The sequence below is a fragment of the Bos taurus genome, chromosome 23 (genome assembly GCF_002263795.3).
Source record: "Bos taurus isolate L1 Dominette 01449 registration number 42190680 breed Hereford chromosome 23, ARS-UCD2.0, whole genome shotgun sequence".
Taxonomy (NCBI): domain Eukaryota; kingdom Metazoa; phylum Chordata; class Mammalia; order Artiodactyla; family Bovidae; genus Bos; species Bos taurus.
In genome coordinates this window covers 10,566,647-10,590,671 of record NC_037350.1, presented here as the reverse complement: position 1 = coordinate 10,590,671, position 24,025 = coordinate 10,566,647, and the positions used below count along the sequence as shown (strand labels likewise).

Here is a 24,025-nt window from a genome sequence, read left to right as displayed (position 1 = left end):
TTGAAGTGCTTATGTAATTAAAAAAACCTCCACCTACTTGCTCTTATAAATAGTAAAGTATATCAACCACAACACTAATATTACAAGTAAAGTCATCAGGAATATTTATTGAGCACCTGCTGTATACTCAGCACTGTGGGTGGGGCTTTGAAGCGTACAGAGCAGTACAGGACTTATTCCCTGCCCTTGAGAGGCTTCCAGTCTAGGTGGAGACAGAAAAAACAGGACATATGGGAGCCAGGAGAAAATAGTCCAGGCCAGGATGCTACAGGAGCTGGAAGGTGTCTGGGGTCAGACCCACCAAGTGGTTCAGCGCCAGGAAAGACAACGACTCACATCTCCCAGACCCATATTTGCCCACTTAGCACATCCTACCCACAGCCTCTGCTCCCGCCATCTGACTCCTTCAGCTGTTATTCAAAGTGCAATGAAATGGGGGAAGGGGTGGGGCAAATGGAAAAAGTCCTTGGACGAGTTCCAGGGGCTGGTGTCACACTGTCCCTCCTGGAAAAATCTGCTCCTCACCCACCTACCCCTAACACAGAGATCCTATTCAAGGAGGCCTGCCCGACCACCCAGGACCCCCACCCCAAGAGCTAAGAGGAGGGGGCAGTCGCTGCTTGAGGTAGAACTGGGGAACCCTACGCCTAGCATGTCCCTCCCCCTTCCAGTCCACTGAGTTGGGGGTTAGGGCACCCCCCAGAGCTGCCACCCAGGGCTGAGAAGATACTAAGGGGAAAGGGCATGGAGGAAGGGGGAGGAGCAGAGAGGGACTGAGAGCCTGGCTGGGAAACAGGGGCCTCTGGGGCTCCTGGAAAAATGCAGGGCACAGGGAAGCCAAACACTGAGACTGGCTCCCCTGAGGATGGGGGTCAGGGGGGAGTGGGGAGGCAGGGGTGGTTTGCTACGGGCCCCTACCTTCCCCATGCCTTCACAGGACAGAGGTGGGAATCAAGGGCCAGGAGGGTGTCCAATCCCCCAGCCCCATTTCCAGGCTGTGCCCACTTCAGGGTCACCCTGCCCAACCTTAGAGGGGGCAAGGGGAACCCAAAGTTTTGATGACGCCTCCAACTCTGTTGGGCCCCCTTCAAAGTGCTATCTATTTACTTCTCAGATTGTAAGGAATTCAGGTCTGAGAATGCAGGAAAGAGGGGGCAGGACTTCGTAACACCCAGCAGATGGCAGCGGGGGAGGGAGCCAGGCCCCTCCAGAGAGTGCCACCCAGAGAATGGGGGTCACGCCAGCCTCAGAGAAGCGAGGATGAGGAAAGCAAAGGATGCTGCTGCTGCTGCTGCTAAGTCGCTTCAGTCGTGTCCGACTCCATGCGACCCCATGCAGCCCACCAGGCTCCCTCATCCCTGGGATTCTCCAGGCAAGAACACTGGAGTGGGTTGCCATTTCCTTCTCCAATGCAGGAAAGTGAAAAGTGAAAGTGAAGTTGCTCAGTCGTGTCCGGCTCTTAGCGATCCCATGGACTGCAGCCCACCAGGCTCCTCTGCCCATGGGATTTTCCAGGCAAGAGTACTGGAGTACAGGTTGCCATTGCCTTCTCTGAGCAAAGGATGAAGAGGGTTTAAATAACGGTTCATATAATAAAAATACCTAGCAATCTAATAAGCCTATTTTTTCTGCTAATTTTTGTCTTTTTTAAATAATTCTAATGCCAGAGGCTGGGGGTGTGGGAAGGGTGGCAGCAAGCAGGGTATGTACAAGAGGAGGCGTTTAAATTAAAACACAAATAATAATTAAGACGCACAAACTGAAGGCCCAAGGCAAAAGGTACAGAAGAGGCCCGCAGTGGCCCCCTTGTTCCCACGAGGACGTGCTTCCAGCAGTGGGGTTAGGGCTTCCTCTTGGAGCAGATCAGTCTGCGTTTGGAGTGGTAGAAATCTGGGGAGAGAGAACAGACGTCAGCCAGGCCAGGAGGAAGAGGGCCCAGCAGAGCCACCCGCCCAGTGCAAACTGCAGAGGGACCAGGGACCCCTCCCCAGGGCCAGAGAGACATACTGCCCAGAACTCTGGAAACTTCTAGCCCATCTCCCTGAGGGCTACATACAGACAGAACATCTCCCCACGCTTCACAGAGGTGATCAATAACAAACTTTACATCCATGGGCCTGCTTTAAGCCAAGCTGCCCAAATGCAGTGGCTGCTAACCCTAGGTGGCTGTTTAAATTAACTAACATTAAACTAAAAGAAAAATTTAACTAAAAGTTCCTCATGGCAAGCACTCAGCAGTGCTATGTGACCAGCGGTACTAGGCATCTGCTGCTTTGCAGAGCCTGATCTATCAGAGAGCACTGCTTTGGAGATCCCATTATTTGATCCAGGAAAAGTGTTCCGCATGATGTCTGAGCCATACAAAGGTTAGTTATTATTATTATTATTATTGTTAGTTTTGACCCAGCTGCAAATGTGCTGCAGGATTCTTGGCTGCACTGCTCCAAGCTTCCATTTCCTCACCTATAAAATGAGGATAACACTGGTACGGTGCTCGGAGGATTAAATGAGATGTTTCTGGAAAGACCTTGGTTGGGTCTTCCCTGGTGGTCCAGTGGCTAAGACTCCTTGCTCTCAACGGAGGTGGCCTGGGTTCTATCCCTGCTCAGGGAATTAAGATCCCACAAGCCGTACAGCCAAAATAATAACGGTAATACATTTGTAAAGTTAAAAATAAAAAGACGTTGGCCGAAGGCCTGGCATCGTTAGTGTTCAACTGCCAGCCTCACTTATTCCATTTTCCTCAAGCACCTTCTGTGTGTCACACACCATCCAAGGTGCTGAGGATTCAGTTATGAACAAGAGAGATACAGATTTCTTTCTTGTAAAGATAGGATCCTATTTGGGGAGATGGACTATATCCAAATACGTAAGTAGCTGTTGATAGTTTAAAAAGTGCCAAAAAGAGAAAAATAGGCTGAGAAGTGCAGGTGAAGGTGTGTACGTATGAAGGGGAAGGCGAGTTAAGTTTGCATAAGGCAGCCAGGAAATTATCATTCTTTTACTCTCCACGGCAAATTCAGCGTGGGACCTTAGGCAAATCATTCTACCTCTCAGAGTCCTGTTCCTTTGCCTGTAAAAGGATGCCAAGAATGTCCTATGATATTAGATCACTATAAGGACTAAAATAAATCTAGACACTTATCAAAGAGCCTGGCACATAGTCAATGTTCCAAATAAATGTCACCTAATTGGTCTTGGTAGTAGACTTGCTGTGTGACCTCAGGCAAGCCACTTCCCCTCTCTGGGCCTGTTTCTCCCCTCTCAGATCGATGAGTAAGCTGGGCCAGATAGGTCAGCCCTTGCAGTGAGTTCTGGGAGTCCTAATCCCTTGCCGCCTCCTCCTCTGCTCCCGTCCTCACCTGTCATGCTGGTCTGCCGCCGTTTCCGGCCCTGGGAGGGGCCAGGCCCACCGGGGGTCCCCTCGGGCCGCTCGGGGGAGCGAGTCACGAGGGTGCAGGACAGCGACAGGTCCAAGTGGTCCTCCTGAGACGTGCCCTGCAGCAGGGCGGATGAGGGGCTCGGCCGCTTGCCCCCTCCCAGGTCGTCTCGGGGCCCCACGGGCAGGTAGAGCTTGGGCAGGCCGAGGCCCCTCACGCGCTCCCAGGCGAAGTCCCCCTCCAGCGGCGTCTCGGTGACAAAGTCGAAGTTCCACCGCTCTCGGGCCTCCTGCACGCAGCTGGCCATGAGGGCGTCGCAGTCCTGGCGCAGCTGCTCGCTGTCCACTGGACCAAAGAGGCAGCGGCAGGCCTTGCTGCTGCGGGGGATTTGATGCGCGTCCCTGGACAGCTCAGACATGGCACCTGTGGCTGGAACACAAGAAAGACCCGGGGCACATAAGTGAGACGCTCGGGAAGTCGGATGCTCCTCTCCCGGCCACGCCACTGCATAACCTCAGGCGCAGTCTCCTTACTAGAAAGGGAGGTGAGAGGGGCTCTCCGGTTCCTCCCACAGGCTCTCCCAACCTCCACCCACAGAGAGGGTGTGAGGGGCAGAGTCAGTCAGGCTGACACCCACAGGTCACTGCGGGAGTGGGCAGCTGAAGGGCAAGTTTATGTCAACAAAGGCAAGTTTATTGCAATAGCAGGGATCAGGGTCCTGTTTACCACTGGGTGTTATCAGCTAAAATCAATTTGTTTTTCCCCCTGAGGTGTCCCTCATGGGTGTGAATGCCCCCAGGGATGTGTGAATTGTCAGTCCAGCAGTTTCCTAACTCCAGGCCCGGCTGGCCAGGGAGGTCAATTCCCAAGTAAATGGATGCCTCCTCTCAAATCCCTCCGTCTAGATGCTCATGTGGACTAATCCTGCTCAGTTACTTAAAACTACTCTGGATTTTAGGGTTAAAAAGCACCTGGGTTCTAGTCCTCGCTCTGCCACTTCCTACCTCAACTTTCAAAGAGTCACTTCAAGTCCCCTGGCCTCAGTTTCCTCATCTGTAAAATGGGACTGCATACATGTCTAAAGAGCAGGGCTATAGATGCAGGCTCAAGGAAACGATTGGCAGGCCCCACCAGGCGAGGCAGTTGAACGGCTGTATCTTGGTGGTTAAAGGTGAGGGCTCTGGAACCAGGCCACTTGGGTTGGAATCCAGGTTCTGCTGGGCGACCTTCGACAAGTGGCTTAACTTCTCTGGGTTCTGTTTTCCTCCTCTACAAGATGGAGATGTCCATGTGTAGAGTTGTCTCTTATGTATGCTGGACAACGGTGTTTGCTATGACTAGTGCGTTCCCTTGACAAAACTCCATTAGCCTTTACCCTGCTTCACTTTGTACTCCAAGGCCAAACTTGCCTGTAACTCCAGGTACCTCCTGACTTCCTACTTTTACATTCCAATCGCCTATGATGAAAGGGACATCTATTTTTGGTGTCAGTTCTAGAAGGAGATAACAATAGCGAATGTCTCAGAGGCCAGATGTGAGGATTCGCTAAGCGGTTGTAGATAACGCCCTCTGAGCAGTACCAAGTACAGAGAAAGTGTTTGGAGAATGTTATTTCTCTCTGCCTTTAGTTCTGGCTGACTCCTCCCCATCACTCCACCTGGGCCACCACCTTTTTCAGACAGCAGCTGACAGGTGTTGTGGGCTGAGGGCCTTTCCCAAGGATGTCATCAGGCAGGCAGCCTGCGGGTAAGGAGGAGCTAGGCAGGGCAGGGCAGAGCAATGATTTCTCCCAGGCTGAGCCACATCCTGCCAGGCACATCAGGTGACCCGAAGTCTAGACAACCTGGAAGCCCCTGCCCCATTCTGCCTGCATCCAAGGAACCCGTTTTGCAGGCAAAGAAAATTAAAGGCACCGGTCTACCTGGTTCCTCTCCTCCCACTTTAGGAGAGGGAAAACTGAAGGTGAGCTTGCCCAGGAAGGGGTGCTGGCACCTCCCTGCCCGGCTCTGGCTTGACTCCAGGGCTGAGCGCCTGCATGACTTTAACAGGGACTGGGTTTTCCTGGGGACAAGTCCTGATTTGCAGGCTCTGAGGGTGAAAGCCCTGCTGAGTGTCCTCCTGGGGCAGGAAGCCCCGGACCCACACCACATCTACCTGTCCCCACTTTATCTCTCACAGTGAGTGAAGCCCACAACTCCAAGTCTCAACACACAGGGGAGGGGAAGGCACTAGACAACCTCTGACCAAGTTTAAAGGGCAAGAGTTTTAAGACTTGCTCTGAACCCACACAGTGAAAAAGATCAATAGTGTCTACTCAAGCTGCCACATAGAGAGGGGTTAAATAGCACAGTGGACAAAGCCCACAAATAACCTTTGCTCACTCTCTTCAGGGGTAAGGATTGAGATTTATTTAGGTATTTTATGTGCCAAGGGCTGTTGTAAAAAAGTTTATGGATATTAATTTTTGGAAGAAATGGGTATATCAGCTCTTTTTACAGAAGAGGTAACCAAGGCTCAGAGAAATTAAGTAAGTTTCCCAAGGTCTCACAGCTCACCAGTGGCACAGCCAGGATTTGAACCCAGCCCTGAACACCCTGTGTTCTGCGTTCTGGTGTTGAACCCTACTCCCTCTCTAATTTTGAGGTTTCCTCACCAGAGAGACCCATCAAAACCACTTGAGGAGCTTTTTCAAAATGTAGATTTGACAGGCCCCTTTTTCCCCAGACAATTAAATTCAAGGGCTTGACAGTTCTCCAGATGGGCATGCTTGGGATGCCAGCCAAGACGGAACACACAGAATGGCTCGAACAGACACTACGGATCTCAGGTCTCCATTGGCAAGAGGAGGAACCCTGCTAGGGTTTTATCATGCCTTGGACTTCAACCATATTTTCATTCCCAAATAATCAGTAAGCACTCAGTAAACACTGCAGATCCAATGGGGGCACTACTTTTAAGAGAGGAGTGGGCAAAGACTCAGCATCAGTACTAGAGTAGATTACATTGGGAAGCAAAGGCCAGTGAAGCCTCATTCCGCGGGAAGGCGGATTAGCTATTAGCGATGTGGCCAGAAGAGGGCGCCGGTCTCCAGGAAATCACGCGCGGAGGGGGAGCTGCGTGGGCAGAGCCTGGGAGGCCGGCAGCAAGCTGTGATGAGTCAGTTTCCTGCAAAGCGCTCCCCGCCCGCCAAAACTTCGCTTCCACTCCCGCTGCACGTCACCCTGGGGTGGGGAGGGGGAGTGGGAGGGGACTTGGGGGCCGCGAACACGTCACGCTGAGCTAGTCAGGCTTCCGAAACGCCCGCCACTATTGGGAAACAGCGCGCTCTCGCGCCGCCTCTTGTGAAACACACGCGCGCACGCCCGTACACACACACACACACACACAGCACGCACGCACAGGCGCGCCGAGATCTGGTCCCTCCACCTTATCTCCACGCCCAAAGCAAGGGATGAGTCAGATCCCTGAAAAATAAAAATAGACGGGAGCAACGAAAACAAAACCGCTCTTAAGTCCTCCCCGAAACGCAACGTGGAGGAAGGGGAAGGAGGGAGGGAGCTGCCCGGGCGCCCTAAAGCACCAAACCCATTTCTAGGATTCTTGTCCCTACGGGGAGAGCGCAAGTGTCCCCCGAGGGCCCCAGACAAGGCGGACGCACTACAGTCCGCGCTGGGCGGTGGCGTCCGAAGAGCGAATCGCCCTGCTCTGCTCAGCCCTGTCGTCCTTGGAGAGGGAATTCCGGACTGGGTTGGGGCCGCCTGGAGCGCCCGAAAGCAGGTGACGGAGGCCCAGAGCACAGACGCACCCCGAAGCCCCATCCCTCACAACACAGGACCTCTCCTTCCCTCCCCCGACCGCCCCCGTTGGGGGCTGGGTGCCCCCACCGCGCCGCAGAGCAGAGCTCGGCTCCGGACCCCGACTCCGTCCGGCCGACCCAAGGGCAGGCTGGGCCGGGGTTCTCCCGGCAGCAGTGAGAGAGAGGTAGGTCCGGCTTCGGGGCTTCCCTAACTGACAGGCTGGCGCAAGCCCACCCTGCGCCCGGCCGCGGCTTCGGGTCCCAGAGGGCGCGCCTCGGGGCAGGGACCGGACACCCGGTCTTGGACCTCCCGGTGTCCGGTTTCCCTGGGAACACTCTGTGCCAGCCAAATAGGTCACTGTGCTGATGGTGGCGGCGCGGGGGGACAGAGACCGTGGAGAAGTAGGGAAGGGACTTCTGGCGGAGCCACAGTCTCCCAGCCCTGGCGGAGTTCTGATGTCACCCGACTCGTTCCCCGGGGTCTTCTTGTCACCGTGAGTCACCTCCCAGCTTACTCTTAAGGAACGTATCCCGACACGTTCCCAGGGGCCCAGGACACAGCCGGAGCTGACCTCAGCAGCACCGGGGACTCCGACCTCGGTTCTGGGCCGGGACGACACCGATCGGATCTGAGAACCGCCCAGGAATGGATCCCAGATGAACCTGTTCGGCTTGGCTTTCCCCGCCCCTCCCGGAGCCCTGCGCGTACCGGGCTTCCTCTCCACGGAGCGAGCGCGCTGAGCCTGGAGCCCCGGGCGCACCCTCGGCGGGTCCACGCCTTCCCTCGCCCCGGCGGAGTTTCCAGGGGAGGGATCGCAGAGGGGAGATCCCTGGTACTTGGGCGCCTTCTCCGCTCCCGGAGCCTCCGACGCATCCCGGGCCCTGTCCCCGCACGCGCACTCGCAGCCCTTGGTGTGCCCCAAACTGAGACCCGCGCGCAGGGCCCCGCGCGCCATTCACCTGTGAACACAGGACACACGCGCCCCCACGGACACACACCCCTGAGGGGCACGGACAAACACGCGGACTCTCTCGGCTCGGTTCGGGAGCCTCAGCTCGGGATCCTCGCTGGCCCGCCCCGGTTCCCTCACCTCTTCTGGGGGTCTCGGGACGTCTCCGTGAATCTGCGCACAGCGCCGGGTCTCCCAACCACGGTCTCCAGCCGCTGCTCACACCTCAGCTGGCGCCGCCGGGCGCCGGGCGCCGGGCTTATAAAGAGGCGGGAGGCGGGAGGCGGGACCGGCCGCTCCGCCCACAGCGGCGCTTCTGCTCCGGCGGCTCCCTGGTGACTCCGCTGCCAACCTCACAGGCTGCAAGGGCGCGCTTCCCTCCTTCCCACTCTCCGCGCCTGGGTTTGTGCACTTGACATATTTCCGCACTAACTGAGTCCCAGTTCTGTTTGTTTTTTTCCCCCAGTGCGGGGGGTGGGGGTGGGGAGGGCGAGTTGGACCTCCCAGCAAGGCGACGGCGGCGCTATTGGGACCTGACCGACTAGCTCCCTCTCTGACCCACCACCGACTGACTCTGGGCAAGGATTTACCCCGAGCACCTGAATAAACCACGAGGAGTGACATTAATAAAGAAAAAAAATCCTTTTTTTAAAAAGAACACTTCACTTTGCAATTCCCAGAAAAGCCCCACTCTACCACCATGGGTCCCTCACTACACCACCTCTCCCCATCACCTGAGGCACCCAGAGACCCCAACAAAGCATTTTTGGAGGCCAGAACGGATTCAATTCCCTTTATTTCACAGAAGAGGGTTCAATTCCCCGTATTTCTCAGAAGAGGAAACCGACCGAAGCCTACAGAACTAAAGGGGTGAGAAGTTATTTGTCAAATGCTCCAGGGAAGGACGGAATTGGGGACACTGATAAGCAAGGGCTAACCTGGTCTCCAGAGGAAATGGGACACTGAGCTAAGCTTCCCACCCCCTCCTCCTCACCGCCTGTATCTCACCTTAGCAGAAGAAATTGCCGTGGATTTGAGGGCTGGGAAGGGGAGGATTGGGTGGGTGAGTCATCTCCTGGGTAATCCCCACCCACCACATACACTGCTGGAAAGGGAGGCTCAGAGGCCTGACTCAGGGGATACAGCAAATCAATGGTGATGGTTAGAACACAGACCTTTTGCTTCTCATCCAGAGCTCTCTGCTTATTGCCCTCTCTGTTTCAGCAGCTTTAGAATGCAAGATATGCCCAGCACCCGTCATTTCCAGGCAATACACTGAGGTGACATGGATGAAAGCAATTCTCGAAAGGCCAACCAGTGCTTCCAACAGATGCAAAAGCAAGTGAGGTGCCCTGCTGCTCCCCATCCCCACTTGTACCCCACCTTGGCTTCCTTCCTTCATCTGAAACATTTTCGATTTCTGCTTGTAAAAAAATTGCAGAGAACAGAGTGTTAATCTGAACAGAAATCAACTAAAATATAGAATGCAGGCTGGAAGCAGCTACAATTACTGACCTCTAGGGCTGTTCGGCGTCTGGAAATCTCTGCCCAGACATGCCCAGTCTTCTTCCCCCAAAGCAGCTGACCTCAGGGAGGACAGGCCTGCTTCTCCTCTACTGCTGGGACAGGAGCCCGGGGAGGGGTGGGAGGACCCTTTACCAGATCCCCTTGCCTGCCTGATATTGGAGTCAGGCCAGAATTGTAGGTGGACTTTGGAAGAACCTCACACAGGCCAAGACCCCAGGACCAACGCTCTCCTCTCCCAGTTCCACCCTCCCTACCTCCAACACACCCGTGCCCACACCACCCAAAGGCTGGGTGTCAAATGTCCAGCACAGGACGGGCACATCCTCCTACTGTCTCGAATCCCCTTGGCTTTCAGACATCGTAAATAGACTTGACATTGTCTATCTGTTTACTTTGGGGAAAAAAAATTTAATGACGGCTTGTATTGAATTAGTTTTATGGCCCTGAGCTTCACAATGAAATAATTCTTTTTGTTGTTTTTTGGGGAAGTGATTTTTTTTTTTTAATAATTTTTAACTCACCACCACCACAACAGAACTCAACAAATATTTATTAAGCACCTACTGGTGTCTAGTACTGTTCAGCACTTAAAAAAAAAGTTTCCAAGCATTCACTTGAATGTGTAGCCAGGTTTGCTCTTAAGAGAGGGCTTCTGCCCTAAAGAGGCAAAGAAGCAGGTTGATAAAAGCCACACTCAAGATCCAAGTCCCAAAATACACACACACACATACACACACAGAGAGGCATGCAGGTACACAACAGATCCCAGACCAGTCCCAAGGGGTCTGAGGCAAATCACATATTCTGTTCAGAGAAATGCAGACCAAGGTCTCTCCGGGGTCTTTGGGGGTCTCCTCTTGTCTAAAACCCCACTCTTGTCTAAAAGCAGGCAGTCCCAAGGACAAAACAGCCACCATCTTCTTCTATGCCAGGGCTCAACATGTTAGGACATGTTCCCAAAGGCATGAATGCTAGTCGGGCCTGCAGCCTGATGCCAGGTCTGCTCCTAAGGAAGCAGGAGGCTTAGGGATGTAAAGAGGTTGAGCCTGAGGAACGAGAGGACCCAGATTAGTCTCATCCAGGAGGGAAGTGATGATGGAAAGGAAAGTTAGAAAAGCCCTAGCCCGAAGAAGGAGGATGTGAGGAAAACTCAATGGTGGCCACAGGAGCTACCCAGGAAGGGAGGGGAAGTGCTAGGAACAATGTCACTATTTCTCAGAAAAGGCCTGGGGAGTCCCTAACATGGGCAGAGAGCTTTCAGAGGAATTCACCTCCACACAGGCTCCCAAGAAGTGAGACCCCAGAGAAGAGGCAGAACAGAGACATTATTATATTATTGAGCAGAAGTCCCACTTGCTTTTTTTTTTGAAGAATAAGATTGGGAACTCCTCCCACCCCACCTCCTGACCTTCCAGGGGCTTTACCCAGCCAGTACAAAGATCAGGACTGAACATACGGTGAGGCAGAGGAATTTGTGACAGAATTCATGCCACACAAATACTTCCAGCTTCCCTAAGCTAAAGATTTCATCTTATCTAAGTCTGAAATTTCACCATTAGAAATTCATTTCTTTGGCATTAAGTTCTGCTCTTCATTAAATAAAATCATATAAGCAAAATGCTTAGCATAGTGCCTGGCACATAGAAATCAGTGGGGATATTGAATGTGCAGGTCCTGCGTAGAGTTCTGGGTGGCATAGCACAGTATGAATGAGTTGATCAGATCATTTAGGGACTAGAAGGTGGTGAGGAAATGCTGTGAACACAGGCCACCTAAGGAATGAAGGGCTATCTGTGCCTTTGTATATATTGCTCACTCTTCCCAGAATGAGTGTCCCTGACCAATATACCCCACCTCCACTTCCTTCTCCACCTATTGAACTCCTATTGATCCTTCATGACCCAACCTACATGACCGCCTGGGGTAAGACTTTCTTTCTCTGGCTCCCAAAGTTCCTGGTAAGCAGTCCACTCCACTGTGCTTTGCTGGTTTTTCTGGTTCATGTGCCTACTGCATCCTCTGAGCTGGGAATTTAGAGGGGATGAGCCTATATTTTATTCATCTTTGTACCCTCAAGGCCTAGCAGCCTCAACCACAGCTCAGTGAATATTTATGGAAGAGCTATTTTTGGCCTGCACTCTGAGGTTATGCTTCAGTGCCGCTGCTTCTGAGCCCTCTCTTTTATTTCATTCATCTATTTACTCATTTATTCATTAAAAATAGTATAATCAATACTCACTGCTCAACCCATGGATTAGAGTATTACAAATAATTGCTATTAATACCTTCCTGTGACTTCCTCTATGCTGACTCCTCCGCCCACCCCAAAGTAAATGCTATCTTGAATTTTATGTTGAACTGTCCTTTGTTTTCAATAGTTTTATTACACGTGACTGGAATAGTAATGCTCTTCCATTTATCTATGGGAAACTTGTAATTTAGGCAGGGTAATGTGATTAGTTCTAGCCAATGAGATGTGAACCTAAGTGACAAGTGTATCTTTAGAGCTGAGGTCAAGTGAAATTCTCCAGCCTTTCTGTCCTCAATGGCTGTGGCAAAAGTGAGGCCTCATGTCCCAGATGGTGCCATCTCAGTGTGGTAGATCCTCTATCAGCCTAAGTTCCTAACTGGCTGGCTGTGTGGGGCCAAGCACTCCACCAGCTTGTATAAGATATGTTTGTGACTGGACTTTCCTGGTGGTCCGGTGATTAAGAATCCACCTTGCCATGCAAGGGATGTGGGTTGATCCCTGGTCAGGGAACTAAGATCCCACACGCCATGGAACAACTAAGCCCGTGCACCACCACTAGGGAGTGTGTGCACCGTAACAAGAGAGCCCACGTGACACAGTGAAGATTCTGGGTGCAGCAACTAAGACCCAGCGCAGCCAAATAATATATATATTTTAAGATATGTATGTGAGGAAGAAATAATCCACTGTTACATGAAATCACTGAAATGCGAAGCTTATTTGCTCCTGCAGCATAACTTACCTACGATTTATCCATATGGCTATGGGTGGTTGTGCTTGTGCAAGTTTGTGGCACACAAAGTACAGCTCTGGTTATTCACACTCTTTTGCAATTGAATCTGACTTTATGACTCTTTCAACCCATAGAATGGGTTATTCTGTGCCTATTCTAGGCCTAAGCCTCAAAAAGATCCAGCAACTTCTGCTTTTGCATTCTTGGGGATATTGAGACTCCACCTGAGAAGTCTGATTACTTTGAGACCACCAGGCTAAGAGAAGTCACGTGGAGGTCACATGCAATACAAGAAGGCTACTTCCACACACACAATAGCTCCAGCTGATCTCCTAGCTGACAGCCAGCATCCAGTCCAACCACATGAGTGGACCATCTTAAAAGCTGATCTTGGGACTTCCCTGGTAGCTCAGTGGTAAAGAATCCGCCTGCCAATTTCAGGGACATGGGTTCAATCCCTGATCCAGGAAGATCCCACATAACACAGAGCAACTAAGCTTGTACATCTGTGCTCCAGAGCCTGGGAGCTGCAGCTACTGAGCCAATGTGTCACAACCACTTAACCCAGCAAGCCCTAGAGCCTGTGTTCTGCAACAAGAGGTGCCACTGCAGTGAGAAGCCCATGCACCGCAATGAAGAGCCTCTGATCATTGCACCTACAGAAAAACCCACACAGTAACAAAGACCCAGTACAGCCAAAATGAGTATTAATTAAAACACTGATTGTTCCCCCTCAGTTAATCCTCCCCAGTTGAAGTCACATGGAGTAGAGACAAGCCATCCTCAATAAGCCCCTGCCTAAATGGTAGACTAGTGAGCAAATCAATGATTATGGTTGCCCCATGTTTTAACATGGCCTGTTATGCAGCAATATGTTATTAAACAGGGCTCAATCATTTTCACTGTTATTTCACATCCAGTGATCCCCATGTCCTGTCAGTGGGCACTTTGGTTATTTCCAATTTTGTGTTATTATGCATAGGGCTGCTATAATTATTCCTATCCATGTCTTTGGGCCACATGTGCAAGTTATTCTTGGATATACACCCAGGAGTAGAATTGCCCCCACAATCTTCCTGTCAGGAGATAAAATGATTAATGAAGCACCTGTGTTTGGCGTTTGGACCTGTCTGTATCTTTTAAGATTCCTGGAAAAAGTCTAAAGCACTGAACACATGTTTGGGATTATCACTGCTTGCATTTTTGTAGAAGAATAAAAAAGGAATCCAAAGGAATGAAGCACTAATGGTGGAATGTCAGATATCGGACACCTGTCAATAAACATTTGGTGGCAAGAGGAACTACCCATAGACACTGAGTTCAATCCTTGGAGGTAGCGTTCAAAGCCATTAGGACGTCCCTCTTCCAGATCCTTTAGCCCAGAATAACTTTCTGAATGATCCCCCAAACGTAGGAATCGGGCATTCTTTCGTATTTTCTTTCCTAACAAATTATTTTTAAGCCCCTCCAAGAAAAAGCCCCAGCACACGTCAAAGTTCTGAGGATCTTGGGTTTGGGTCCTCCAACTGCATAGTCAGATCCATTATCTGACCCCTCACCATCCCCACCTTCCCCCACTTTCCATCCAGGATATGTGCTTTAGACTCATGTTACAGATGGGGAAATGGAGGGCCCAAGAGTGCTGGCTTGGCTGAGATGACACAGGCGGAGATTCCAGGCAGACCCAGGGCTCTGGTTGTGGGCCCTCCCTCTCTGCCCCCCCCTCCTATCAGCTGTCTGTCCTTATCTTTGCTCCCCTAGGATGGCGCTGAGTGTCGCACATAGTCAAAATGCTACTAGGGCCACTGTGGAATGTAACAGCTGCAAACCCAATCCCCATATGCTGGTGGCCCCAAGTTCAGAGCTAAGGGGAGATGATGCCTCCCTCTCCCCACCCTCAGTGGTTTTTAACAACCCTGCACCTGCTCTGAGGGATGATTACCAAAGTCTCCTTTTGGGTACAAGCAAGTGGCTCAGTGCAGGGCTGAGAAGGAAAAGTGGGAGTGTGTGTTAGGATGACACTGTACTCTGCTGTGCTTAGTTGCTCAATCGTGTCTGACTCTGCGAGCCCATGGACTGTAGCCCGCCAGGCTCCTCTGTCCATGGGACTCTCCAGGCAAAATACTGGAGTAGGTTGCCATGCCCTTCTCCAGGGGATCTTCCTGACCCAGGAATCGAACTGGGGTCTCCTGTTTTGCAGGCGGATTCTTTACCAGCTGAGCTACCAGGGAAGCCCAGGGTGACACTAGCCATTGTAATAAACGAACTCTCAAATTCCAGTGACAACCCAATAGTTTATGTCTCACTCACATAATGAATACAGTTGTTCTGGTTGGCAAGTAGCTGACCTCCAGGTGTGACGATGATTCAGGGACTCAGGCCCTTTCCATCCTGCAGCTCCACTATGCCCAAGGGCATCAGGACCTCTGCTTCCAGCTGGAGGAAGAAAGAAGAACACGAAGAAGGTATACGCCTTTCTTCACACCTGGTTCAAAAGTAACACGCATCATTTCCTACCCACAGTGCACTGGTAAGAACTTGTCACGTGGTCCCACTTAGATGCAAGGGTCTGTATAGTCCCTGGCTAGGGGCACAGATCTATGATGATCTGCTAGCCGTCTCTGCCACAGCGAAGGAGCAAGGCGGATCAGAACCCCTTCTTCCTCTTCCCACTCCCTTCTCTCAAGAGAGTTTTTTCCTGCTGAGTTTCTGGACCTGACCACAAGGAGAACAGGAACACCTCTGAGCTGCATGACCTTGGACCTCAAATCTTCATCTATAAAACGTGTACTGTTTAAATTTTTTTATTTTTTAATTTGGCCTTGCCACGAGGCACATGGGATCTCAGTTCCCCAACCAGGAATCAAATGCCTGGCATTTCAATGCTTCTGCATTGGAAGCGCAGCATCTCAACCACTGGACCTTCAGGGAAGTTCAAAAATGGGTACTTTCATATCCATGATGGTACAACCTTTGTGAGAGGTTGAAAAAAAGCGGGGTGGGGGGGCAGTAGACATGAGGCTCCTCACTTCCCAGAGGAAGAAATCAAGACACAAAGAGACAGTGTGACTTGTATAAAGTCACACAGCAGGACCCAATTTCCCCCTTCTGGTACACAAGTTTGGTTTGTTTTGTTTTGACTAGACAACATCAAAGTCTGCTGAGAAATCACTGGATCGAAATGCAGGAAAATTCCCTACTCAGCAAATCCATCTGAAAATCTCCAGGGGACCTAGGAGGATTACTGAGAAAAAGCCTTTTACTGCCTGAAATGTAGGTAGTTTTAAAAAAATATTTATTTATTTGGCTGCATCAGGTCTTGGTTGCGGCTCATGGGAACTATCCTGCAGCACAAAGCCTTCCCTGACTGAGGTGCACAGGCTTAGTGGCTCTGTGGCATGTGGGATCTCGACTCCCCAAGCAGGGATCGAACCAGCATCCCCTGCATTGGGAGGCAAATTCTTAACTGCTGGACCACCAGGGAAGTCCCTGCAGATAGTCCTTGATAGGGACCCAGTCTGGACCTGGTAGGGGAGAGGGGGCCTGCTGTGGTAAGACTTAAGGGAAGGTCCACTCCTCCTTTACCACTTTGCAGATAGCCGAACTCCATCTTTCAGACCATCCGCCCTCCAGCTCAGGGATTCTCAACATAGGGAATGGGAGAGAGGGCAACCCCCTTTTGAAAAATGTTCACATCCTACAAGTACACTGAATCTCTCTGGAAGAAGACACAAGAAACGAAGAGAGTGGCTGCCTCTGGGGACAGGGGCAGGTTTGCTGTGTCACCTACCTCCATGGGCACCATTAGCACCATCTGAGTCTGTGTGGACAGCGCCCCCTGGAGTTGTGCTGTGTACAACCCTGAATGCAAAATAGGCTTATTCCTCATAATATATTCTTAATAGCTAACTCTATTTAAAATAATAATTAAACACAATTAAGAACCTATTTCCAGGACTTCCCTGGTGGTCCAGTGGTTAAGAATCAACCTTCAAAAGCTGGGGCTGAAGGTTCCGATCTCTGGTAAGGAACTAAGATCCCACTTACCTAAGCCTGTACCGCAACAAAGATCCCACATGCAGAAACCAAGACCTCCTTGCAGCCAAAAATAAATAAGTAAATATTCTTTTAAAAACTTATTTCCGATTTCTGGCCCCCTTTCTGAACCTACTGAATTAAAATTGTGTGAGGGTCAACCAGCTACACAAGGATACAGGGGTTTGAAAAACCTCCCCAGTAACTGAAACCTCCCAGCCCTCCAGCCTCACAGCTTTGGGAACCCTGATTTAGTCTACCCGAGCACAAGGGCCCCTTTCTTACCTCTAGAAGTTCTCAGCAGAACTTCCATCTCAGTTGAGAATCAGAGAACTGGGAATAGTGTCTGTCACTAAGTAGGGGTGGGGGGAAAGGCTGAAGGGGCAGGCGGGGTGAGAGCACAAGGCCTAGTGAGCAGGCCAGCTTTGCCCCCCAGGCAGTCGGGTGCCCCAGACGCCTGCAGCTCCGAACCACTCCGGCTATTCCCGCCCCACCCCCACCCCAGTGTATGGCATCAGCATCTTTGGCCGGCACAGCCCCGGCTCGGCCTTGCCCGGGCTTGCCTTTTGTTGCATCATCCTCTGGCCTTGCCGGCTGCCAGGGGAGCAAGCCGCCCACTCACCGCTGGATAAAACCAGCTAATTATATCACCGGGAGACCCAAGGAGGGAGCACGTGGGTATTTTCAGCTGACCCAGCCTGTTTCTACTTGCTTTGCATGATTGTTCTTCTTCTTTCAAAATAATAATAACAACTACCAACCAGGAAAAAAAAAAAAAATCGCCTGGGGCTGTGGAGCGTGCTCCTGAAGCTAGAGCAAGGGTCCACCTGCTGCTCCAGGAGACACCTTCTCAGCCCTCGGCTCAGAAAAGGACAATCAAGTCTCTTGATTCTCACATCAGGGCTCAACAGACAAACAGCTCTGAGAACAGGATACACTGGAATCAGCAGAATCAGGAAGACAAATATTTCTCTGACAGCATCAATAACATCCTGAACTTCCCTGGTGGCTCAGATGGTAAAGAATAACAGCAGCATAGTAATTTATCTTCTCAAATTTTTAAAAAATTCTATCTGTAGTTTAGTCAAAAGTAGAGGGTTTTGTTTTCCCATGCATTCCTTTATTTATTTTCTGAGGAGTTAGTACAGTCCAAAGATACAAAATGATACTCAGTGAAAATTCCCTCCTAACCCTGCCCTCCAGCCATCCATTTCCTTCCAGAGGTTGCGGCTGGTCGTTTGTATCTCCTTCCAGGGACAGTCTATGAACATCCTGGACTTCCCTGGTGGCTCAGGTAGTAAAGAATCTGCTCGCAATGCAGAAGACCCAGGTTCGATCCCTGGGTCAGGAAGATCCCCTGGAGAAGGGCATGGCTACCCACTCCAGTATTCTTGTCTGGAGTCCATGAACAGAGGAGCCTGGTGGGCTGCAGTCCTGCTGCTGCTGCTGCTAAGTCGCTTCAGTCGTGTCCAACTCTGTGCGACCCCGTAGACGGCAGCCCACCAGGCTCCCCCGTCCCTGGGATTCTCCAGGCAAGAACACTGGAGTAGGTTGCCATTTCCTTCTCCAATGCATGAAAGTGAAAAGTGAAAGTGAAGTCTCTCAGTCGTGTCCGACTCTTCGCAACCCCATGGACTGCAGCCCACCAGGCTCCTCCGCCCATGGGATTTTCCAGGCAAGAGTGCTGGAGTGGGGTGCCATCGCCTTCTCCAGGGCTGCAGTCCAGGGGGTGGCAAAGAGTCCGATACCACTGAGTGACACACTTTCACTTTCATGAACATCCAGGTCCACAGTCTTTCATCCAAAACATTTGGGAACAAATGGGTTTCAAGATGCAGAACTTATAGGATTTTAGGCAAGTAATGAGGTACGCGTACCATGTATTTTGTGACACTTTCCCTCCATTCGAGGGTCTGTCTAGGCTCTGTATAGGATGATCCTTTGTCCCAGTTTTAACACTGTAAGTTCCACGTCCAAGGAATCCCTCAGTCACAGGCAAGCATGATGATGGGTTGGTTACCTTAGGTCTGAGGTATAACATATTCACACTAACCGGGATAAATAACAGCTACAAATGGCTCACATTCTTTCAGCTCTGGTTTTGCTACCAATACATTTGCCACAAACTGAAGGAAAAATTGCAGCCATGAAATTAAAAGACGCTTACTCCTTGGAAGGAAAGTTATGACCAACCTAGATGGCATATTCAAAAGCAGAGACATTACTTTGCCAACAAAGGTCCGTCTAGTCAAGGCTATGGTTTTTCCTGTGGTCATGTATGGATGTGAGAGTTGGACTGTGAAGAAGGCTGAGCACCGAAGAATTGATGCTTTTGAACTGCGGTGTTGGAGAAGACTCTTGAGAGTCCCTTGGACTGCAAGGAGATCCAACCAGTCCATTCTGAAGGAGATCAGCCCTGGGTGTTCTTTGGAAGGAATAATGCTAAAGCGGAAACTCCAGTACTTCGGCCACCTCATGCAAAGGGTTGACTCATTGGAAAAGACTCTGATGCTGGGAGGGATTGGGGGCAGGGGAGGAGAAGGGGACGACAGAGGATGAGATGGCTGGATGGCATCACCAACTCAATGGACGTGAGTTTGAGTGAACTCCGGGAGTTGGTGATGGACAGGGAGGCCTGGTGTGCTGTGATTCATGGGGTCGCAAAGAGTCGGACACAACTGAGCAGACTGAACTGAACTGAACTGAACTGAAGGAAAAAACCCTTGGTTTTCTGAGTTTTTTGAATTTTGAAATTGTGGATGAGGGGTTGTGAACCTGTCAGCAAATATGCATATATTCTTTTCATCCACCAGAATGGAAACACAGTGTTGGACTCACTGCTTTTTTTTTTTTGGTGTTTATCTTAGTGCTGTCCCACACCAGTGCGGAAAATACCTCCTGTTCCTTTGTACTGCTGTATAATACTCCATCGCATGGAGGAACATTTAAGCTGTTTCTGCCCAGTCTTTGGCTGTCATAAACACACATAGTTTTAGGTGTAGCTAACTACATGGAGGGGGTTGGGGGCAGAGGAGGAGTCAGATCTTCATTCCTACTGCTGATTTGTGACTGCGGGGTTAAGCCCAAGCCTGCTCAGAAGTTGAGAGAGAGACACCAAAACCTGCTGAGGTCTCCCAGATCTCTTGTACCTGTCCAACCACATGCGTCATGGAAAGTCATTCACATTAAGAATGGTTTTCCAAGCAAGAAAACAACTTATATTCAGACCTACTGTCTTAGGGTTCTCCAAAGAAACAGAACCAATTGCTCATTCTCTCTCTCTTTCTATATGCTCACAGTCACAGAAGAGATAAAGCTGGGGTACATAAAACAACCCCAGAGAGTATGAAGTGTCTTGTGTGGGATAAATTGGGAGTTCTGAGCACCACCTGAAAAAGTCCCCTCAAATATAGTCCAGAAGGGGCTTCCCTGGTGGCTTAGCAGTAAAGAATAGCCTGCCAATGCTGTGAACATGGGTTCCATCCCTGGTCCTGGAAGATCCCACATGCCTCAGGAAAACAGCCCGTTCACCACAACTGCTGAGTCTGTATTCTAGAGCCCACGAGCTGCGACTACTAAAGGCCACACGCCTAGAGCCCATGCTCCGCAACAAGAGAAACCACAGCAGTGAGAAGACCACGCATGACAGCAGAGAGTAGCCCCCACACTCTGCAACTGGAGATGGGCCACGCATAGCAGCAAAGACCCCGTGAGGCCATCAATCAATCAAATATATACATATGTATATAATATGTTATAATATATATATTTATAATCCAGAAGGCCAGAGAGACACTGGGAGTTCCTGCCAAACATCGAGACAAGCAGGCTTCCTCTCTGGTCAATTTCACTTGTTTTTAAATAAAAACCCAAATTTTTAATAAAATTGGTCAGCACAGCAGTATTAATAAAGCCTAAATGTAAGAACACAAGCTCTCAATAAAGAATTCAGGTACATTAGGGCTCCTTTCTCCCTGACCTGTGACCATTCATCAATTTCACCCTGGTTAAGTCTCCAAATTTAAAACATTTCCCAACTAGACCTGTCATCCTGTTTCTAAACTGCCAACCACCGTGGGATCTCAGAGGCTTCTTGTTCCACAAAGATTCAAAAGGTCTTCCAGCTTCTCCTGTCTGCCAAGGGCTTTGCTTCACCCCAGGACGGAGCCATTTTTCTTGAGACTAAAACAGTACAAGACTACATTCATTCATTCATTCATGATATTACCAGCCCAAATGATGATGTGTAGAGGTTATGGCTGCAAGAGGGGACATAAAATACTGTGCACCAATAATAAAGGAAAACAGGCTTACATGGGTGAAAATGCTACCCAAGTGAGTCTCTGTGACCAGACCCAGTTAAAGAAAGGGGCCAGCTTTCAGCAGATGGGAACTTGAAAGTCTGAATGAGGAACCCCCTTCCTAAAACCAAGGGAGGGTTCAGGTGGGGCTTAAGTTTATGCAATGATAGAAGTCTTTTATAATAATAAAAAAAAAAAGTCACAGCTATAAATATAGTACTGCCAGGGCCCTTCCCATGCAAATAAAAGTCGTGGAAATCTGCCTGCATTAGCTTACCATAAACCCACGCTCCGTGTGGCTAAACAAGGATCAGGGAGGAGGTGGCGTATGGGCAAGGAGTGGCACCTGGGGCCACAGTTTAAATCGTAAAGGACCAGAATGACCTGGGCTGGAGGAGAATGTGGGAGAGGCAAGAGAGAATGGATAGGGCCATCCTGCTGCACCCAGAGCAGCTTGTCTCATGCACCCTGGACCCCTCCCCATGCTGGCTCTACACAGGGTACTCTAACGGATGGTGCCCCAATCCCTGCCTCCCCCAATAGTAATAATATGATAATAATAGTAATAGTAATAATTAGTATTACAGAGGCTCACACTTACTGAGCACTTTCTATGTGCCACATGTTATTCTCAGGACTTTGTCCATAGTCACTTGGTAAGTTTTCGTAACAACTCTATTAATGAGACACCACTCTTTTGATTCCCATTTTAAAGATTGGGAAACTGAAGTAGAGAAGTAACTCATTTGCTCAAGACAGACAGGGACAGAACAAGGATTTGAATCCAGACAGGCTGGCTCCAGAGGGAAAGCTCTTAACCACTAATAACAATAACAGTTAACACTTAGGTCCTGATTATCCTGTGTCAGCTGCTCTTCTAAGTGATCACATGTATCAGCTCAATTAATCCTTACAGGTACTATTACTAGCCCCATTTTACAGATGAGGCAACCAAAACACAGAAAGGTCAAGCTGTTTGCCCAGGTCACACAGCGGGGAAGCTGCATAAGAGGGACGTGAACCCAGGCAGTCAGGCTCCAGGGACCACATTCTTGTGCCCTGAACTGTACCCTTGTGCCATGACTGGATTTAAGGGTAATCTGAGAGCAGTGGCCATGGCTTACATTTCTCTGCATCAAGTGTGGTGCAACACTGTGGAATCTAATAAGCACTCAACAAATAGTCAATGAGTTTTTCTGTAAAATAACCTTTCCTGAATATACAAAAGTCGTATTTCAAGTCTATTGTAGAAAATCTGAAAAATACAGAAAGGCTCCAAGAAGAAATGCAAGTCATCCTCATGCAACAGAGACAACCACAGTTCACATTTTGGTGTCTTTCCAGCCAGTGTTACAAAATAGGGATCCCACTCTATGCCCTGTTTTGTAACCTCCTTTTTTTCTCACTTATCAATACATCACAATCATTTTCCCACGTCTTTACATTTTCTTCTGCAGCTTCCACAGAGCAATCATTTGTGAATGCTCAAGTGACTTGCTCAGGGCACTGCCAGCAATGAACCAGAATGTCACCCACAAACAGCCCCTTCCCCAGGGGGCTCCTCGTAAACAGTCCTCTCCACCAACCTCTCTATCCCCTACATATGCCCACCTTATACACTTGACCCTCTCCTACTTCCTGGCATCTCTAGAAATCCCTTTGCCTTTCTTCTTAGACTCAGGGTCTCTTACTCAGTTCCTGCCAAGGGTGTGTCCCCATTCAACACCCCTTACCTCTGTTTTCCTGTTTTCTCCTCTCCAAGTCACCGTCACCCTTCTCATACCCTCCCTCAGCCACGATCAAACTTTTGCTACCCTGTGCCCCATTCCCACAGAACTTGCTAGAGACATCCAGTTCCATCAACAAGCAGGCATTAGGCAATGTCTGTTGCAATGTACTGAGTGACACAGGAGACGATGCCAGCGAAGATGCTAGAGGCTGCAGTGTGGGAGTCCCTCGCAGGCATTGTGAGCAGGAGTCATCAAGATACAATGCCTTTACCTAAAAAGGGGTGGGGGGGAGGGTCTCTCCTGGTGTGTGATTTCCAGCCACCAGACCGGGACTGTGAAAGATAGTTTGAGGCAAGGATCTCTTTTGATGTACTTTAAACCCCAACAGGGAGGTGGAGGCCTAATCCACCCTGAGGGTGGGGCGGCCTGGGCACTTTGCCCTAATAGGATGGAATGAAAGACTTTTGAAAGTGGTGGCTCAAGACAGGTGGCTTCTTGATTCTAGCCGCTGTGTCTCAGGATTGGGGGGGGTGGGTGCGGGGAGCGGGGGGACTGTGCAGACAGCTGGCAGGAGCGGGAAGCCTGAGTGGGATGCCCAGGAGGACAGGACTTCTTTCAAACTTGCTCTGCCTGACCTGTGCCATGTGACCGCAACAGGTGCCTGTGCTTTTTGGCATCTTGGCACAATAGCACCTACCTTACCTACCTCACAGTTTTGTGTAAGGATCAAAAGAGGTAAGCTCAGTAAAGTGTTTTGCCAAGGGTAAAACCCCCAAGTTAGGTGTGCTTAGGACTCTCTGCCTCTTTCCTTTTTTTGGAAGGTTCTGATAGCAACTTTGTTTTTAGGATATTTCCTCCTTAGCTGCATTCCTTTTGTAGACGAGGGACAGTAGTGGCTGCAAACAGGAACCACTCCCGAGCCTCTTTAGATCTGGGCCACTTTGGCCCCTTATCTCTTTGACCCCGAAGCAGCCTGATTTTATCACTGGTACTAATTGAAGGTCCAAGCCTGATTCATTTGAACAGTGTGTGGGGTGACTACTATCACGGATTCCCCGCTCCTCCCTCCCCCCACACCCCACCCCCATTCGAGGCATTTCCTGGGACTTAGGACTTTCCGTGTTAAAATCAGACCAATCCCAAGCACAGGGAGACGGCTGGGCACCACAGGTGGACCGGGGGTTGGGCACGTCTGGGGTGGGGTGTATACCTGTCCAGCCTGCTGAGGTGTGGATACTTGTGATTATTCACGTTTGATTCACGTGTGATTATGCACAAACATGTAGCGTGGATCTGTTGGTACCTTGGCGTTTTGTGTGTTG

At 50.2% G+C, this 24,025-nt stretch overlaps 1 protein-coding gene across 2 annotated transcripts; it reads right to left on the bottom strand.

Moving 5' to 3' along the window:
- Positions 1–80: 80 nt before the first annotated feature.
- Positions 81–17,283, bottom strand: CDKN1A (cyclin dependent kinase inhibitor 1A). Of its 2 annotated transcripts, XM_005223326.4 has the most exons (4): positions 16,958–17,283; positions 14,948–15,073; positions 3,363–3,809; positions 81–1,890 (listed from the first exon to the last, which is right to left on the bottom strand). In XM_005223326.4, the coding sequence occupies exons 1-4, from the start codon at positions 16,983–16,985 to the stop codon at positions 1,841–1,843; spliced, it is 651 nt and encodes a 216-aa protein (XP_005223383.1). In that variant the 5' UTR covers positions 16,986–17,283; the 3' UTR covers positions 81–1,840.
- Positions 17,284–24,025: the final 6,742 nt, after the last annotated feature.

Excerpts from the sequence above, each read along its gene's own strand:
- CDKN1A (XM_005223326.4), bottom strand. The coding sequence starts at position 16,985 with ATGGAAGTTCTGCTGAGAACTTCTAGAG. Across the intron at positions 15,074-16,957 it reads TCTGCTGAGAACTTCTAGAG|CTGGAAGCAGAGGTCCTGAT; the intron begins GTAAGAAAGGGG and ends TTCTTCCTCCAG. Across the intron at positions 1,891-3,362 it reads GCGGCAGACCAGCATGACAG|ATTTCTACCACTCCAAACGC; the intron begins GTGAGGACGGGA and ends CTCTCTCCCCAG.